General features: G+C 38.4%; 2 protein-coding genes across 5 annotated transcripts; both read right to left on the bottom strand.

Annotated features, from left to right (window-relative positions):
* Positions 1 to 1364: 1364 nt before the first annotated feature.
* On the bottom strand, positions 1365 to 12704 carry jdp2a (Jun dimerization protein 2a). 4 transcript variants are annotated; one of them, XM_036594054.1, is made up of 4 exons: positions 12524 to 12704; positions 4925 to 5142; positions 2766 to 2870; positions 1365 to 2314 (listed from the first exon to the last, which is right to left on the bottom strand). In XM_036594054.1, exons 1-4 carry the CDS (start codon positions 12609 to 12611, stop codon positions 2129 to 2131), a joined length of 597 nt encoding a protein of 198 aa, XP_036449947.1. In that variant the 5' UTR covers positions 12612 to 12704; the 3' UTR covers positions 1365 to 2128. The 4 variants fall into 4 exon arrangements, with proteins under 4 accessions (XP_036449947.1, XP_036449949.1, XP_036449948.1 ...); XM_036594056.1 differs by having other exon boundaries at positions 12528 to 12634; XM_036594055.1 differs by lacking the exon at positions 12524 to 12704 and adding an exon at positions 6799 to 7064.
* Positions 12705 to 15264: 2560 nt separating this feature from the next.
* fosaa (v-fos FBJ murine osteosarcoma viral oncogene homolog Aa) lies at positions 15265 to 18407 on the bottom strand. The gene is made up of 4 exons (XM_036593318.1): positions 18177 to 18407; positions 17215 to 17430; positions 16710 to 16817; positions 15265 to 16617 (listed from the first exon to the last, which is right to left on the bottom strand). Exons 1-4 carry the CDS (start codon positions 18279 to 18281, stop codon positions 15946 to 15948), a joined length of 1101 nt encoding a protein of 366 aa, XP_036449211.1. The 5' UTR covers positions 18282 to 18407; the 3' UTR covers positions 15265 to 15945.
* Between the last annotated feature and the right edge of the window lie 551 nt (positions 18408 to 18958).

Here is an 18958-nt window from a genome sequence, read left to right as displayed (position 1 = left end):
TAGACACACAATACACCATTTGGTTGCAGAACTTGATATTTCATGCCCTGTATAGTGCACTACATAGGGAGTACGGAGCCATTTGAGATTTAGCTTGTGCCCTTCTCGTAAATTACGTTACACACATCAAAGAGAAATCTGTGATTTTCTCTGAGCAAAATTAATAACCCCAAGTGTATTTTTTCTTATTTGCATTGTAAAGTATAATTCCCACTTTCCCCATTTCCCTTTGCTGAAAGCGGTACCCTCTTTATTGTTTCCTCTATGCTGTTACTTATATGCACCACTAGATGTCTCCAGCGGACCACTTTTTCATTCCTCACAGCAATTCCATCAGGTAGCACAGCAACAGACCAACTTCGTCTATTCAGAACAATCATCTTCAGAGCGACCACCATTGTTATCTTTTAATCTAAAAAGGTGAGCTGTTCAGAAAAAAAGCAATATATCATAACCATCCAGTATATACAATGCATACAAAAAGCTGGTTGAAAGAAATATTGAAATATATTATATTGTTGTTGATAAAGATTAGGTCTGTAATTCTTTATATCTGGATCATGCTTGCATAATACTAATCTGGTACTGTATGCAAAGAATGAGCATGGAAAGTTTGTGCAGACACTTACTCACTTCCATACTGTACAAATCCTGATTGTGTAACTTTGGTGTTACATCATTGCAGACTTGCAGAGTCACAACACACATTTGAAATCATAGAAAGTACAGTTCAACCAATATATAAGCAATTTCCTGATGAGAGGATGAACCCTCAGATGGGTGTACCACCAGGGAACCCAATAAGAGTCACCCCTTCTTTGACTACATGACATGGTAAATTAGACCACAAAACACCATCATGCGTTCGGACCTAACCTTCAGCATCCGTATAACAGTATAACACAGATATATGGGGAGAACTGATGAAAAATTTTAAAAATAAGAGACAAATGCATCAGTCATGCTCTGTGCATAGTTTTTATCAGAGCACCTTATTCTTAGACTACCATGATTTTTAAAATGAGCAATATTCACAGACGTTTAGTTAAGGCCTTCAATTAGCATAGAGTCATAGAGTCATATTAATTCTATGCAGACCACAGAAACTTCATAGACAATCTGGCTGTTTGATGTTTGATGTTCAGCTGCTGTAATGACTTTACTTTCGCATTTTGTGTTTCATCTTGTATCATTTTGTATCATATAGTGAGCTACTTAATAAAAATGGAGCAACTTTTCTTTGGAAAGAGGACAAAAACCTGATTTGAGAATGCACTGGAGGTATCAAAGAGTTGAAGAAGAAATTATTTAATTATTAAGGACTATAGAATATACTACCCAAATACATGTCATATATTGCAAAATAACATTTAGGAGTGACTCCTGTTTAATATTTGTTTGCATTTCTTCACAGCCATTAAACAAAATGAGTAAGTCACAGAAAAAAGGTTATATAACTATTTGTTGCAGAAATATAAAATGTATCACATCTAGTGATAACAGTCCATATAATGTAATGTACAAGAAGTATAAAAATCAGAAAATATATATAAATTGTAGGTAACTAATAAAACAGAATGATGTAAACAGTTCATATATATGTGCATACATGACGCCTGCGTCAAAAAAAAAAAATGCTATTGAGGGCAAGTCATGACTCAGTATCATGAAGACACAAGGAGTGTAGTACAAATCATCCAGTTACATTGGCAAAAGGCCACAAACACGGATAGCAATGCTTCATCCGTTAGCCTTTTCATCATACATGATACCGAGAGGAAGTAAGTGTTGTTACCAAACTCCTCCGAACCTGTTCTTTTTTAACTTGTTGGATTATGATGAACTTATTAGGCACTGAATGACCACAAATAGAAAAAGTAACAGTAATACAAACTTGTAACTGTCAGCACATAGCCCAATCTGATTGGGACATGTCTGTGTGGCTCGGGGGAGAGGGGGAGCAGGGTCCACAAAGGCTCTTAAACTCCAAGCTCACAGGCTGGAGTGCTTGACTCATTCCTCTTTAAATGTCCAAGAGCTTAGAGCTAAGTGCTTCTAGCTAGCTGTATGGAAGCTAACCTGTAAACAGTAACTGTGGAAAGGCACCACTCTGAGCCTCTGCGCCTCCTCATTTAGCCTCCAGCTGCTCCAGCAGGGGGTTAGTCTCGCTCTCTGGGGTTTTCACACTGTCCGTCCTCACGATGCAGGTGGGCCGATGACGATTAAGCATGAGGATGAGCTGCTGGCGCTCGTGCTTCAGCTCCTCAATCTGTGCTTTCAGCTCCGAGTTCATCATCTCCAGCCGCTCCGACTCCTGACGGCACAGTTTCAGAACACACAAACAATCATTTTGCATGACTATTGGACTTTGTAGTGTTATTGTTATTATGTAGATGTACACAGGTACATTTATATTCCTTAGTCTTGACGTTTGAAGGACACTGTCTAATTGTTGATATATTAGTCTTAGGCATCAGAGAAAATAATATGCAAATCCATTTATCTTGGCAATAAGAAATCTCTTTAAAAAAATGGAATAAATACACAATCAAAAAAACATATTGTACCAGGAAAAACAAACTTACTGTCAGGATTTAGTGTTTTAAACAATTTTCATGGCTACCTAAGTCTTTTGCACAGAACTGTGCATAATTTTCATATATGTAACATCATTTAAACTCTGTATAGCTCCGAATAACTGAATAATGCCACTTCTGCCAGTGAAAGTACTAATATTATTTTTTAGGATACAGCAGAATACCCACCCGTTGTAGATACTCTGTTCGTTCTTTCTTTTTGTTTCGACATCGTGCTGCTGCCACTTTGTTTTTTTCTCGCCTTCTTTTCCTCCTCTCCTCTTCTTCATCCTTCTAAAAGAGGGCAGAAAAATCGACATTAGACATCAGACAACTTCAACCTTCACCACTGCACAGATGAATGCATACATACAGAGGGCAAGCTTTCAGTGGTGTTTTAAAGGGCTCATGTCCTACATTTTAATGTATTTTTCCTCCAAGGTTCATTTAAGATGTGTGGTCCATGTCCCATAAACAGTCGTTAGTTATTTTCCATTTTCCATTTTCCAGCCTCTCTTTATCCCTTAAAATTAAACAGGCTGTTTTTGTTCTTGTGCCTTTAAGACTGATATATGTACATGACCTCTGTTGGCTGCCCTATATTGTGCATCAACTGCTGTAGATTTAATAGGTACATATATGTAAATGTGTTGGTTTTAGTGACATCACAAAAACAGTGAATTCAATTTTTTGCAGATTAGTTTCAGTATATTGTATGAACTGGGGAGTGAATGGTATGTTTTGAACCTTTAACAGTGTTTCAAAACTACATCATTGAAAAAAGTGAGACAAATGACATTTTCCATGATATGGACCCTTTAAAGTTCCTGGTTATAATTGGTTAAAGGTAGTGGTCAAGGATTCTGGAACTCTGGGGCTGGAGTGTCTTAAGAAAGAAAATCTTCTTGAATGTGTGCTTTTTCTTAACTTTATTCTTAAGAAAAAAGTTACGAGAAGTTGTTATCCTTTAAATAACTTCTTAAGAATTATTGTATTTCTTTTCTTAACTCTTTTCTTTAGAGTAATTCTAAGAACAAGTGGTACCCTTGAAAATATTATGTTCTTAAAGGTGTTCTTAATCTTTCTTAATGATAGCTTTACACTTGTCTTAGGCTGTAAGAGTTGACAAGGTAAAGATCTAAATTTATCACAGAAGCTGCCTCTGCTGCTCCTGCCCATCCTCATCAATCACCCCACAGTTATCATATGTTCTAATAGGAATTTCTTTTCTGTTGGCTGTATCTTCCAGCATCACCTCTAGGTCTTGTTTGCTCATTTATTTTTTTAATTCTTTGTTTGATGTTTTTCGTCCATTTTGCTCCTCTGAGTGGATTAAACTAAACAAATAAAATAAAATAAAATCCAAAATGTATCTCACATCATTTATGGTATGTGGTAAAATGAAATGTAGCTTACATAAGAAAACATTGAAGATTTTCTTCAGAAAATCTTAGGAAAATAATTAATATTGTTTTAGGAGAATATTCAAGAACTTCTTAAGTTTTTTCAAGAATTGCACTTAAGAACATTCTTATGAACTTCTTAGTGTTTGTCTGAAGAACATTCGCAAACTTTTTCTTAAGAAAGCTTTCGTGAATCCAGCCTCTGATTCTGATGAAAACTGAAAAGAAATATGCTGAACCAGCCTTTCCATTTACCCAAAGCTTCCTTCAATATGGCAATGAGTAGTCTTGTGTGCTATATGAAAGACTCCTGACTATCCAGTAGATGGAGCTGTTGTTCTTGGCATTTTTAATAATTCACATTAAATTTAAATTTCTAAATCTTTGTTGATATGCATCTTTTATGTTCCCTGTGCAATACTAATAAATCTCAGTATAACTGAGCCCCTCCAACAAAAAACATATATTGGCCATTTTTTGGATTATCAGTTATTTGGTGTTCTATTATATTTTGTACAACCTTTTATATTAAAAAGCCAAACTATTCTTTATTTACATTTTAGTGAACTCTTTATTTTAAATACAGGGCATCAAAAAATGACGTACCATGATTATATGACTTCTACATAAAAAAATCAAAAGTAAAAAGTAAAAATACTGTCTTTCTTTGCAAGCGCTCAATTTATAAAGGACATTTTACTGAGGATACTGTCCTTAGTTTGGATTCTAGTTTTTAAAAGTGTTCTTAATAATGTCAGAATAACACTGTATATTTTAAACTATAAATAAAAATGCAATCAGAAATTTAGTAAACAAAAGCACATTTTATGTGTTTAATATGAATAAAGTAAATTCCAACAGTCAAATGTTTTATATATGTTCAGAGTAAATTTACTATGCTAAGACGTACTGAAGTCAGCTACCTAAACCCCTTAAATGCCTCACCTCTGCTTTAATGGGAAGGTGGCGTTTGCCCAGCTTGCCCAGAAGGTGCAGTGGTGACAGCATGGCCCCCAGGCTGCACAGGTCGGCGTATTTAAGCTGATCCGTAAGCGTCGTGGCAGAGATGCCTGCCAGCGGGCCTAGGCTGGGCAGAGAGCCTGCCGTCACTGAGGGGTCAGGGATTTGTCCGGGCATCATGTCACACACGCCCTTGACCACAGCTAGAAGAGAGACCATGAGAGGGATAGGTTTGAGCTCATTTTTACTTAAGTACCATCTCTATGGAAACAAAACACACCGCAGCAAACAAACAGTGCTAACCTCCTGCAAGGTCTTGGTCTTTGTATGTCTATGAATGGTACAGGATGATGAAGCCCCAGTCTTTTTAATACATGGCACATCAGTGATGTAACCGTTATTCATTAAGTCATTTTGAATTTCAGTCACTAAATCTGGAGAAAGCATAGCTAGACTGAACCTCTGATGAGGTTTGACGATATCCGAGGTGCTTAGTATTGTCAGAAACTTGTATCTACATGTGTATCTAACAAAAACATGTCATCTACATGCTTAATTAGGATGCATGATAATATCAAAATCATATCGTTTTTTTTTCAGGAAATACCAGCATCAAACAGATTTGACCGATATTTCAAATAGAAATTTGATGAGGTATTTATTGTACATCAAGAGAGCAGAACATTTTGTCGATGCTGGATTACTGTGTTAAAATGTGTGCATTTTATTCATTTGACTGCATTTGTAACCCTTTAGAAATAAATGTTATATTTCTCCATAATGCTAATCCAGGTAGATGTAGACGTTTTATTCATGTTTATGTTTCAACATCAGCATCGGCAGATATGTATGTAAAAAATAAAAGAATCCCCATATCAGTGCGTCCCTTCTTTTTAAAGCCACAAAGTACCCTCTCTGAAAAAACTAAGAAACTTTCACTGAGGCAGGACCCTCTTGTCACTGGGGTGGTCCCCTCAAGGGTACATCTCAGTACCTTTAGTCAGGGAACATAACTGTACCATAATCCATTGAAATTATATTTTCTAAGTTGTATTGACTCCACACACCCCGTCTCGTCTCCAGGCTTTTTTATTTATGTTCTGTTTTAAAACATTAGGTTACGAAAAGATACAAATCTGTACTTTTCACCTGGAAAAACCCTAAAACCACTGTTGTACCTTTGAGGATACATTTACACAGTTTGTACCTTGATGAACGAAATATTTACCTGCACAGAACCTTTATTGCTAATAGTGTAACATGATTCTGTTGCCCCACAGGGCATCACTTTCTGATATTTGTTAGAAGCCTTTAGAGGCTTTCTGTAATGAACCACATATAATGAACCGGCCAATAGGGTACTAAAAATCCTGAATCAAGAGTGGTAACTTCTGTCATACAATCTCATCATCATATCATCATCTGTCACATCATGTTCTGTCATCTTTCCATCACTCCTTGGGGACATGCCTCATTCAAGGGTACAGTGACAAAATGCAGATTTTCTAAGCTTTAAGCCTAAATTCTTAGTTATCTGAGCCTGTAACAGCCTGTAGTCTTGTAATAATGATGAGCAAGAGTGCTGAAACCACTACTTTCAGCAGAGCTTCCAGGTTTCTTCAGGAATAATAAAAGTCGTATGCTGAAAAGAACGGGACTGTCTGAACTCTTGAAAAGAATTGGCCTGTCTGAACACCTATAAGATTTAACAAATCAAATACACTGTAGAGACATAAGTAAGCAAATCTGGTCAATCAAAATTCCCTCTCCATCTATCCCTACCAGTAAGACTGGCAACATTGTACATACGGATTGAGTAAGAACATACAAACACATGCTTGTTATTAAATTCCAATTACCTTTTCCCCCGGCTCCTCTCTCTCTGTTCACCTACCAATTCTATCAGTCCTTGCTCACTCCATGTCTTGGCTCCAAGCGAGATATTTCTTACAAGCTTCTTCTCCACCCTTTCTTTTGCATGTATAGTATACTCCCATTTACAGACGCTTTGGCGAGATCCGCTCAATTTTCCCCCCCTTTTTGCTCTACAGAGGCCAGGGGGAGAGGCACACAGCAGTGCCTGCACAAAAGTAGACCCAGACACATTCCCCTTTATTCCGTGGAGAGAAGAAGAGAGGGAGCCAGCCAAGACCCGCCTGCTGCCTATGTTCCCCCCACACAGGCCTGCTCTCTCTCTCACTCTCTCTCTGTGTCAGGCCAGTGGAATGTGGCCACAGAAGAACAGGACAATGTCATCAGCCTTCGCCGCTGGCTTGCTCTTAAACTTTTTCAAAATAATTTATTTTTAAAAATCCCATTTTTAATGAGACTTGAGGCTGCAAACGAAGTCTACATGAAAATTTGAGATCCTATTTTCTGTCTGCTGTGGATGTTGACTACTCAGTGATTTCTGGTATTGCCGTGATGAACACAAAAGAGGACTGTTACTTGTTATTTTAGAATTTTCAAATTCTCAGCAACAATTTTTTTCATATCAGCAGTTCTCTAATTCAATAAGAACATGATTACAACATATAAAAAAGCCCAAAGCAGTGTAACGCCTATGTCAGCACATTTGGGTTTCTGTAACTAGCCTCAAATGTGAGGTATGGATAGAATTGCCTGATGTATTTGATGTATTTCCAGTTTACAATGTACAGTGAGTGTCAAACTTCAGTGCAGAGAGGCCACAAAGCTACATAGTAGTGTTTGTCCTGCCCTACCAAACCAAAACTCATAAAATGCTTTGATGTTCTGAATCACATGTATTCAGTTCAGAGGTCCCTGAACTCCACCATGCAGTGGCCAAGACTGCACTATGTCATCACTGGTCATTACTTTGGGCCAACAAATATTGAAACTGTTTAATACTGGGAAATCCATCATTAACCACAATACAAGCTGTACATACTGTCAGAACCTTCTTTTTTCCAAAAGCTATAATTCAGTCTATCTTAAGCATTTGGGTAGTTTGCCAAGTTCACATCCTCTGCACAGCGCAAATGATGAGCTGTAAATATGACCTACGAGAGAATCCACACTGCAGGTACAAAACTGCAGGAGTCTATTAAATAGAGTTTTAGATGAGTATAATATGCCTACACATCCCCCATCCTACTGAATACCATTAAGGAAAGCTGCTTCCTGAGTAAATCTACCCAAATCTCCATCCTTGAAACTTGTAGCACACTTCCAAATAAAACTCCATGCGGGCCAGTCGGGACAAGCATGTATTCAAGCGATGACAGCATGAGTAATTTGGAAAAATAAACGGAATACAACAGTGTTCCCTTTGTTTAGATTTTCACCAGAAAGCTCTATAGAGCACTGTAATACAGAATGTGTTGCTCTTTGTCTGGGCCTATATTGAGCACCACACTAAAGCTTCTTCAAATATAGCTATGTACATGCTGCACTGAAATACTGAACTATTATTAAAGGCACTGGAATACAGTGTATTATCCAATAACTTAAACGCCAAGGCGAAATAACACAAAAGTGACAGAAAGACATCTGTATGCAGGTCGAACAAGAAATTAAACCCCTGCAAGTCAAAAGTCCTCACCAAATAATCGGCCACTCCATTGTCCTAGCCAGCAGCCAGCAGGCACTGAAGTGTACAAATAAAGCAAACGAAACATGGTGTTCATTAAGCATTATTTGAATTTCCTCTACGCCTTAAAACCAACATCTGCGTAAAAGAGACAAATACCAAAGTCAGCTTGGGCGCACTGTACACTGTGGCTGGCTTAAATTAGCCCTGTGCTCTCTTAAATGGCGAAAGAACAAACCTGTAGGCCTGTATTAATCACTACAGTAAGGAAATACCTGCAAGATGGGCATCTGGGAAAAGGCCCAAGTTAAAAAAAAAGAAGAAGAAGAAGAAGGAACGAAAAGAAAAAGAAAAAAAAAAAACTATTCAATACACTGTAAATTCTGTTGAATATCGCCACAAGATCTTTTCTTCAACCACTGATTAAATTACTAATATAAACAGTACTGTGAAAAAGTCAGAGAACACCCTTAATTTATATAATTTCCAGTCAAAAAATTCATTATATACAAATATCAGCATCAGGAAAAAAAAACAGAACACATATATTTAACAGAAAATTACACAGAAGACTTAACAACTAAATATAACATTTTTCAGTATTTAGTGTGTCCACACTTTGCCTTTCATTCGTTTTGGGAGACTGGATTTGGGTTTTTCAAAGAAATCTGCCAAGATATTTTTTCCACACCTCCACAGTTCAGTCTTAGAAGTAGGTTTAGCATTTTCTGCTTCTCATGATCCAAGTAATCTCAAACACATTCAGGGATGTTGATGTCTGGACTCTGGGGAGGTCAGTCCATTGTTCTGAAAACACCAACAGCTTCTTTGTTTGATTTGCAAGTTTTCTTCTTGTTTGTCTATTTACTTCCTCAGTAAGGGATTCTTGACAGCTACACATCCTTTCAGACTCATAGTGCTGGGTTGTCGTCTAATAGTGGAAGGGTGGACAGAAACATCTGTGGAAACTTGAAAGCTTTGTTTGTTGTTTATCTGATGGGGACAGTTTTGGTAGTCTACCAGGTCTTGCAAGTCCCATTTTGTCTGTATTTAATATTTTTTTTAAATCCAGTTTTGGAAACCATTGTTTTTTACACTAATTTTCCTTTGACCTTTTTCTTCCTCTTGCATGTGGATCTTTTATCTAATCCTGTCAGAAATTTAACTTAGTGTTTGACTGGAAATAAATAAACAAATGCTAGTCTCTGACTTTTGCACAGTACTGTATGTAAAGTTAAAAATGATTAAAAACAAAAAAAACAATAATAACAAGTTTCTACATCCCACTCAAACCAAAGGATCTCTGCAGGTTTGTTGCTTTGACTTACTGAGGAAGTTATGATGCTATATAATTAACTTCATTGACAGTGAAATGTATCTGTTTAAATAAATAAATAAATAGAAAATGTTTTAATAATAAGTTAATCTTTCCTTTAATAATAAATAAAGTACAGCAAGTACTGTCAGGACAGAAAATCAGTTTCAGTTCCGAAAAGTTGCATACAACAACAAGAGGGCAAGGAAATCTGGAAGCACTGAAACTGCACTGCTTCTCGTTGCATAACAGTGTTATTATGACGTTATCTATAATGCTACTTAATGACAATGACCTTTACGGCTTCAAGACATTTCAGACACTTAGCAGCCTTGACTCTCAAAGCTCACTGCACAACAACAAGGGATTTTGTGGACAACAGTAATTTTAAAGATGTATTATACTAATCTAAATGGCTCTAGCAAAAAAAAAAAAGCAAAGCTCCTAATGCAATGTGAGAGTCTCCACCACATACATGGAGTTCTACATGATAATTTGTAGTATCATTATAGTGCAAATTGAAAATAATAGTTCAAATGTGCTTATAGAACCTGTAAAGACAGATGATTCAAAAGTCAACAGTAAACGCAACTCTGCTACTCAGCTGTTCAAATCTTGTAGAGATTTCCCAGTCTGGTCGCATAACGTAAGCATATGACTGTTGGTGGATCAGAATGAAAGCTACCTCCATCTTCCCTTGTCCTGCCTCAAAAAACACTCCAAGATATACTGGCATTAAAACTGAAGTATGTTATAACTTTAAATGTTAAACGTTAATCATTTCCTTTGTAAATGAAAATCCTCATTTTACTGATTCTGACCAGTGGTGGACAACATCATAAAAATTTAGTATCATTAATTGTTTATTTTTTCTGACAAGTGACATGTTAGAACAGGCCAAAAAGAGCCAGCAGTGCCACATTTTAAAGAATACTATCAAACTTTAAATGCAAGTGATTTTGATTTGTAATATATATATATATATATATATATATATATATATATATATATTTTATATATACTGCCCAGCTCTAGATCACAGTGTGGATCAGTGATACGTATGACACCCTACCTACATAAAAGCAAGCTACAAAAGCATTTAGCTTGGCAACGATCACTTAATGGTAAACCAAAAACATGTCGAATTTGTTACCAATGTAAACCATGTGCCATCTCACACCTTTATTGTTACTGAATGTCTGTGACCTCAAATCACCTTCACTCTTTACTTCATCAATGGACCTAAAAAGTATAGCTCTACATACTGATGTACATAACTACCTGTACATCATTCCTGAATTATTCTTTTGAATTGTATCCAAGTAGTTTTGGACCGTTTGTTTTGAAATTGACACACAATATAAAGGACAGTAGGCATTTTCAAATTATGTCAAAAACTGAAAAATGATAAAAATGGAGATACGAGGTAATATATATATTATATTACGATATACATATTTACACACACACACATATGTGTGTGTGTGTGTGTGTATATATATATATATATATATATATATGTGTGTGTGTGTGTGTGTGTATGTGTGTGTGTGTGTGTGTGTGTGTAAACATATGAATAAAATTAAAACATAAAATGTTTTTTTTTTTTATTTAACCCATTTTAACAAATTTAATTGACCAATTTGTTAAACTCAACAGAAAAAAAATCATATTTAAGTAAAGGATGTGTTCACTTATCAACAAAACATGTTATTTGACCAGCGTCGTTCAAAATGTCATATACTATATGTCTCTGCGCCTCATACATATATTATTCTTCATCTTATTTTAATATATCCTGTAGAGAATAACGTGTCTCCATTTCGTTTTTTTTGTTTTGTGTATTATGTACAAGTTTGTACATAATTTCAAAATGCCAGGGGCACTTTATATTGTTGAACACTTCATGGTACTAATTTACAAGAATAATACATGGACTTGCATTTAAAAATTACTAAAATTCCCATTTTGGAGATTAAAGGTTTTGTTCCAACAGCACTGTTATGTAGGCTGTACTTACTGAGGGTACAGCCCTGATAAATATATGAGCATTCAGAAATATTGTACTATATCAGAGTATATAGTGAATGCTGCAGTACAATATGTATACGACATATCCTTATGTAGCACTATCTATATGGCCTATGCGTATTCTGCAAGTTGAAATCCTAAAGTAACACGCCCTGTGCCATGACTCAGTCTCAAAGCGGAAGTCATTGGTCAGGAAAGCATGTAGCTGATCTTACGTAACATGGAGTTGAGCGCAGCCTGCCCTGCAGTATCTAATGGAAAACCAGAGAGAAGAGTTACAGGATCATCAGCTGCACCACTGAATCGTTTACACCCTCTGTTCAATATGGAACTGAGCTCAGCCGGTGAAACTTCGCCTCAGAGAAAAAAAACTGTCCGTGGACATGGCCCTGTGCAGTGAGGTCCAAAGTGGAGATGTAGGCTGAGGACCATTTGCATAGATAGACAGACTACAGCGCTCCGGAATCAGTACACAGCACAACAAGTGCAGACAGACGGACACTCTGCATAGGTTAATCTGCACACTTCAGTGGTTATACAGTCCATTTTAGGCCATAAAGTGCAGCCCAACGGGGGTTTGCATAGTGTGAGGAAAAAGCCTCGCTGCCTCCCTGTAGCCCACTGCGAGCGTGGCGCCGTGCAAAGCCAGTCCTGCTGCAAAAAGTTCACCGAGTGTCCTGCTTACCTGCCTTTGGTGCCGAGCTCACTGGATGCGCCTTTTTGAGGTCAGCTGGGGGTCGTGAGTAGATTTTGAACAGGGGAAAGCGTTGCATCAGCGCGTTTATATAGCGATCCCTGCCTGGGAGGACTGGGGAATGCGGAACTCAGCCTGCTCGCGCTGCCACACGTAAGCAGGGATGCAGAAAGTCCCGCACAGAGAGAGAGAGAGGGAGAGAGAGAGAGAGAGAGAGAGAGAGAGAGAGAGAGAGAGATGGGGCAGAGAGGGGGAGAAGGCAGGGAAGGTCTGCTGGCTCCACCCCTTAGATACCAAAAAACAAACAGCTCGTCCACCCTTAGAGAGAAAGACCCCAGAAAAAATATGGAGACTCGCAGCCATAAAACCGCTTGTAAAGAAACATTTCAGCACACAAAGTGCTTCTGGATCACAGCTGTAATCTGTGTTCCTCACACTGACCACTACGCTGTGTGTAAGTGTGTGTATGAATAAGTGATAATTGGCCTGGACTAATACGCTTATTATACCACATGCATTAGGCGAATATGTGCTAATCATTCTGGGGGATCTGGAGTATATTATACACCATGCACTATACAGCGGATGTATTACATTGTGTATTACTATATACAGTCTGGGACAGTATACTTTGAAGTAGTGGTGGCTGAATACTGAGTACACTGGACTAAATGTGTTCGGTAATGTAGTCTGTTGCAATATATAAAAGCGTAATGTATTCAGAAAATATTTACAATACATCTTGGTAAGGCACATGGGATTTTTTTATTTTTTACCATTCATACCATTCCTGGTTGTCACCAGTTGGCAGTTTTCTTTATGTAATTATTCTGTTAATGCGTTTCATGAAAAATTCCTTACCATTTAAAAAAAATTAACTTTTTTTTTCTCTCAGCGCCTATATCAGTCCACTGCTGCACCCACAATCCCCTGAGCAAAACCTATCACTTGCAAACATGTCCACCACTGAAGGGGATTATCAGTTTGATCATTTCTTTAAAAGATCTCAGTAACACTGAGATTAATAACTGGCTCATCACATTGATTTATCAGTCTACTCAGGCTTTAGCAGAGCTCAGTAGCACTGAGACTAATAACTGATCATCATATTGGTTTATCAGTCTACTCAGGCTTTAGCAGAGCTCAGTAACACTGAGACTAATAACTGATCATCACATTGATTTATCAGTCTACTCAGGCTTTAGCAGAGCTCAGGAACACTGAGACTAATAACTGATCATCACATTGATTTATCAGTCTACTCAGGTTTAGCAGGAACTTCAGTGTTTGTAAAGAAGCTGTTAATTGAGGTCTTCTTTAAAGTTTGTCTAACGAGCATGTTTGCTACATGTTGTGCACTGATTAGTTCACAAACAAGCATTGACGGAGTTGCTTTAAAAGATCGTATGTTTTAATTTTGTGGATTATTCTAAGTATTCTAAATGTGTTAAAGGCATACAGTAAACTGGAAAATCAGTCAGTTTTATGTTGAACATAAAAAAGTGTTATTTATCAAACTACAACATGGAAAAAAACATTTATATATATATATATATATATATATATATATATATATATGTATACAACAAACAAATACAAAATTAAATTAAGGCCCCTATGAATTAACTTAATGATTCCACATTTTAATTACAAACAGTAAACAGTAAAATAGAAACACTTGAAATGGACATTTTGTCTATTAATTTGTGTATGTTATGTAAATTCTATTATTATCATTATTATTATTACTATTATTATTGCTGTTGTTGTTGTTGTAGAAAATAATAACACTACTATATAAACAAAGCAATAGCATTTAACATTTAATTCTTTGGTTCAAATTTCAGAACAGCCATTAAATTTAAGTTATTCACTTTTCAGTATCAGGGAAAAAATATATTTAACAGAAAATTACACTAAAGCCTCAACAACTCAGTATAATGTCAATTAATTTCAGTATTTAGTGTGTCCACCCTTGGCTTTATCACACCTTCCATCATTTGTTTACCTTTTTTTATGGAAGTGGATTATTGTCTAATTTACTCAGAAATATCTCCTGAAAATAAATAACTTCTACTTAATGTTTGAAAGGTGATCTCTGACTTTTGCAGAGTACTGTATACTAAGACACTAAACTGTGACTGGGGTTTGTTTTCAGTACCTTTAGTTATCATAAATGTACAATATTCCATTTTTTTTTTTCAAAGTTGCATTATCTCCGTACTGGTGTCTTGACTTCAGGCTTTTTATTTTATTTTTCTATTTTGAAAAAGGTTATGTAAAGCACCTGTCCAATGGGAAAGTAGTGAATGTAGTGTTTCTTTTACATACAAAATTGTCCCTCTAGAGTACCCTTTTTTTTGTAAGTATGTGTGTGTGGGTGTGTGTGTGTATATATATATATATATATATATGTATATATATATATATATATATATATATATATATATATATGTGTGTGTGTGTGTGTGTGTGTGTGTGTGTGTGTGTGAATGGTGAGAAGTACACATATCTCATAAGTGAAATAATGTCATTGCCCTCATTATGTTAATATTATTCACATTAACAGAAACAAATTAACTAACTACCAAAAACTGAAAACTAATTTCTATGTTCAACTCATGCATTTAATGAGATTATTCTTGGGATGCATAAATTGTCATTGCAGCGGATGTTTTGACCTAACAATATGAATTTCACATTGTCCAGAAAAAAAATAAAGGAGACAATGGTCACATTGCATGAATATTTAATGTGAATATTAATTCATAAGCAATCAATGCTCATTTAACTCTTCTCATTTGACAAACAAGTCAAAATTTAAAAGGTAGAAAAATAAATTATCATAAAATACATCTTGATCGATATAGCACTGGATGTTTTCATGGAAAACTCTAAACATTTTAATGACGTCAAAACACAGTCTGAATGATGACACTGAGGTATGCAAGAACTTCAAGAATGTGTACTAAAGCACAACATTGATAAACTATTGCCATCAAAAAACACAAAACTGCACAGTGAACAGTGCACAATACAGCTTACAGAAGACCTCACATCAGATCAAACAAATATAAAACTGATACATACATATATGTTGTTAATTTATATATTCATTTGTTTGTTCACTTATTTATTTATTTATTCATATGAGATCTTTGCGCATGCTTTTTCAAACCAGAACATAGCTCATAACTGTCCATAGGATAATTTTTCCATGCTCTTAGCTACATCAAAATTATCTGGAAGAGGATAAACACTATCTTGGTCACGTTACATATTTCGTGGATGCGGCCACTAAACTGCGGGCTTCACATCAATACCACTCATCTCAGATATCATAACACAGTGATATCCAATAGTTGAGACCGTTATCATGAAACAAACTACCTTTGTTTCTGTCACGTTTGTGTTTATAATGCCAGGAGCGTGGGCGAGTTCAGGATATCTACGTTCGAATCAGATTTGGATGTCCCACCTTTGCAGCCATCCAGTTCCTCAGCAAGAGAGTCCAGCTCTGGGCAGGCAAAGGTGAAGACGGACAGGTAATTGCTGCACGTGGGTGTAGAGGTGCTCACCACAGGGGTGGTTAAGGGTTCCAGGTCATTGGCCACAGACTTGTACAGGGTTTCCCAGTCTGTGAATCCCAGGGAACCAGTAAGGTCAATGTCAGGGACAGAGCGCGCTGTTTCCACCGAGATCCTGTCCTCATCCACTGTACCAAGGATATTTTCCAGGAGCTCCTCCTTGACGTCCAGCGATGGCTCAAGGTCACACAGGCTGACCTCTGCGCTGGAGCACAGCAGGATGTTGGAGTTCCCCGAGATAGCTGAGGATGGGACGGAAGGGGTTTCCAAGTCTTGTAGAGAAGGTGTGTCCTGTGCGCCATCCTCGGGGAGCTTGCTGGTCGATTCTGAAGAAGGGAGCGGCTGTGGCGACTCTGGGAAAATGCTGTCCAGCTCTTCGGGCAGCTGGCACAAAGGCTTATGTGTGGCGAGAACGTACTCGAGTCTTTCCTTTTCCTTGAGAAGATTTGCTATTTCAGCCTGCAGAGCTGCTTTGTCTTCCTCCAGCTTGTCGGTTTCCTGAGGACAAAGGATTCAAGTTAAACTCAAGAATTGCTGCAGTGTTGTGACATTTCAAACATGGATTCGGACACATCTGCATTTCCACTTACAGCCTGCAAGGTGTCTGTGAGCTCTCTCCGTCTGTTGCGGCACTTCGCTGCAGCCATCTTATTCCTCTCCCTCCTTATTCTCTTCTTTTCCTCCTCTTCTGGTGTGAGCTGCTCAGTGGCAAAAGAGGGATTAGACTACCCACCCTGATAAATCTAGCCATTTCATCTCAGAGATCTTCACATTTTCTGATAATTTACCCAATGAAAATGGCAAGCGCACTCCTCTCCCTCTCTCACTCTACCTTTCTCTCACTCCCTGTCTTTCTGCAATGCGTCTAAAAATAGCCCATTGTTGCAGACACACCGTGATGTGAATATGAAGTGGATGCCTGCTTCTAGGCACCCTGCCCAGGCACAGCTCCTGGAGAGCATGCATGCCCATCAACTGCTGCACAACTGGCATTGCTGCTACCTCATATATTTCAGACAAGAGCATTAAGAAATCAACCTTATGGGCTCTTCGGGCAGCAGCAGCTACATGAGGGGAGGGGCTCGTTTTGCCTACCTGCTCGACTTTCCCCTTCCTGGAGGCGCTTTTCCCCTTGCCCCCGTGTGTTTTGAGGGAGCTCTGCGCCTCATTGGCTGCAGCTCTGCCCGGAGACGGCGAGACGGACGTGACGATGGTGGGCTGGACCATCCACTGCAAGTCTGGGGTGGTCGAGATCGCAGTCACCGTAGGAACAAACGGAGTCGCAGACGCCTCTCGGTCAGAAACGGCCCCCTGTGTCGAAACGCACTTGTTAACACCAAGATTAGGCAGCAGATAACGCTTTAAGCAAACAGCATCTAATGTGGCTTTTTTCATGTGACGTTTGAAGCTTTGACACGTTCTGCTTATCCGTGTGAATATTAAGGCGATGTTAGCCTATTGTGACGTATGAGCCGTGCAGCGCACATGGCTCTTTCTTTAAATACATGTAGGCATCCAAAAATAGTCCTCGGATCAATATTTGACTCTTTTTTTGCATTGTGTCTGACGTCAGCGCTGACGCAGCCCTGCTGTGGAGTCTCCTCAGTGGGCTGCTTTCTCTCAGCAAACCGCTGCAGAGCAGCTTCAAGTGTCTGACTGCAAAGCAAGACAGATGCCAACCATGCGCAACAGCAGCGGATTTTGGGCAGTGTGGGAGAATATGCGCTCTCATCGTCAGTGTACAGCCTTATCATGCTTATCTATGGTGGGCAATGATGGTGGAGCTGTGTCGTGGAAAGCAGTAGACTCTGCTGGTTAGACTGTCATTCAGAAAATGAACATGTTAAATGAAATTTAAGTCATCCTCATCCCACAGCTTCCCATTTCCATCCACTGCCGCTTCGTAATGTGGGCAACCCATTGCAAATAAACAGGGCTGACAAACAGAGCCATTTTTCTTGCTTTAAGAAATGTTGGCATGAATTTAAACAACCTTCTACAAAACGTTCGCTTTGCTACCCCGCACCCCCTCCCCCTCCTGCCCTCCTACCACCTACCTGTGTGGTCTCCATCGGCTGGTAACCTGCGAGGGTGTCCCCGTCCGGAGATGCAGAGCTGCAGCGGGGCGCAGAGTCGACGCCGTTCACTTTGCTGAGGAACATCTCTCCGCTAGACACGATCCAAAAACGCGCAGAGATAAAGCTCGATCTGCTCTGTCAGCCAGATTCTCCTTTGCTGGTACTCGAGGCTCCCTTTCCCCAGGTTTGTAAACCTGGCCACTGACAGACTGCTCTGCAAGCTCCTCCTTATATTCCCCCAGAATTTTTATGAATGAACCGAGGATGTACCATCTGACTGTGGGGAGCGTCTCTGTACAGCACGCAGCAAATAAAAACATCTTAACGCCATAAACCAATCAACAATAAGGCCAGTCTGTTTTAACAGCCCGATTACAATTCATAACGACCCAAATCGAACGTTACAGATTCATATAAATATGCAATACAGCATGCCAGGTCTCCCCCCGTGAGAGGGCGATGTGGCACGTGCAACATGTTCATTCATAAAATACTGATGTGTCCCCCCTCCTCCTCCTCTGCACTGAAAATCTAAACAATATAGATGTGACATCGTGAAAAAAATATGGCACAAGTAGCAGTTAAACCTGTAATGATCTGTAATAATGACTTTATTACCAGTGCTTGATATATATGCATTCATATGCATGCTGTCAGGGTCAACAGACCCTTCGTGACAGCCTCTCCTTGCAAAAAATGGTGAATGCTGTGAGTTTAATGTTAATGCAGCTTGAATCGTTCTGCAGCTACCGATGAGAAAA

This window comes from Colossoma macropomum, unplaced genomic scaffold (genome assembly GCF_904425465.1).
Source record: "Colossoma macropomum unplaced genomic scaffold, Colossoma_macropomum, whole genome shotgun sequence".
NCBI classification, from domain to species: Eukaryota; Metazoa; Chordata; class Actinopteri; order Characiformes; family Serrasalmidae; genus Colossoma; species Colossoma macropomum.
Note: the sequence above shows the minus strand (reverse complement) of the source record. Positions and strands in the feature narration are given on the sequence as shown.

What these genes read in the sequence shown, in the direction of transcription:
- fosaa (XM_036593318.1), bottom strand. Translation starts at nt 18,281, where the DNA reads ATGTTCCTCAGCAAAGTGAACGGCGTCGACTCTGCGCCCCGCTGCAGC. An exon ending in AGCCGATGGAGACCACACAG is followed by an intron (nt 17,431 to 18,176) that starts GTAGGTGGTAGG and finishes GTTTCGACACAG; the next exon opens with GGGGCCGTTTCTGACCGAGA. An exon ending in GGAAGGGGAAAGTCGAGCAG is followed by an intron (nt 16,818 to 17,214) that starts GTAGGCAAAACG and finishes GCCACTGAGCAG; the next exon opens with CTCACACCAGAAGAGGAGGA.
- jdp2a (XM_036594054.1), bottom strand. Translation starts at nt 12,611, where the DNA reads ATGCAACGCTTTCCCCTGTTCAAAATCTACTCACGACCCCCAGCTGAC. An exon ending in GAGCTCGGCACCAAAGGCAG is followed by an intron (nt 5,143 to 12,523) that starts GTAAGCAGGACA and finishes TCTCTCTTCTAG; the next exon opens with CTGTGGTCAAGGGCGTGTGT. An exon ending in GAACAGAGTATCTACAACGG is followed by an intron (nt 2,315 to 2,765) that starts GTGGGTATTCTG and finishes CTGTGCCGTCAG; the next exon opens with GAGTCGGAGCGGCTGGAGAT.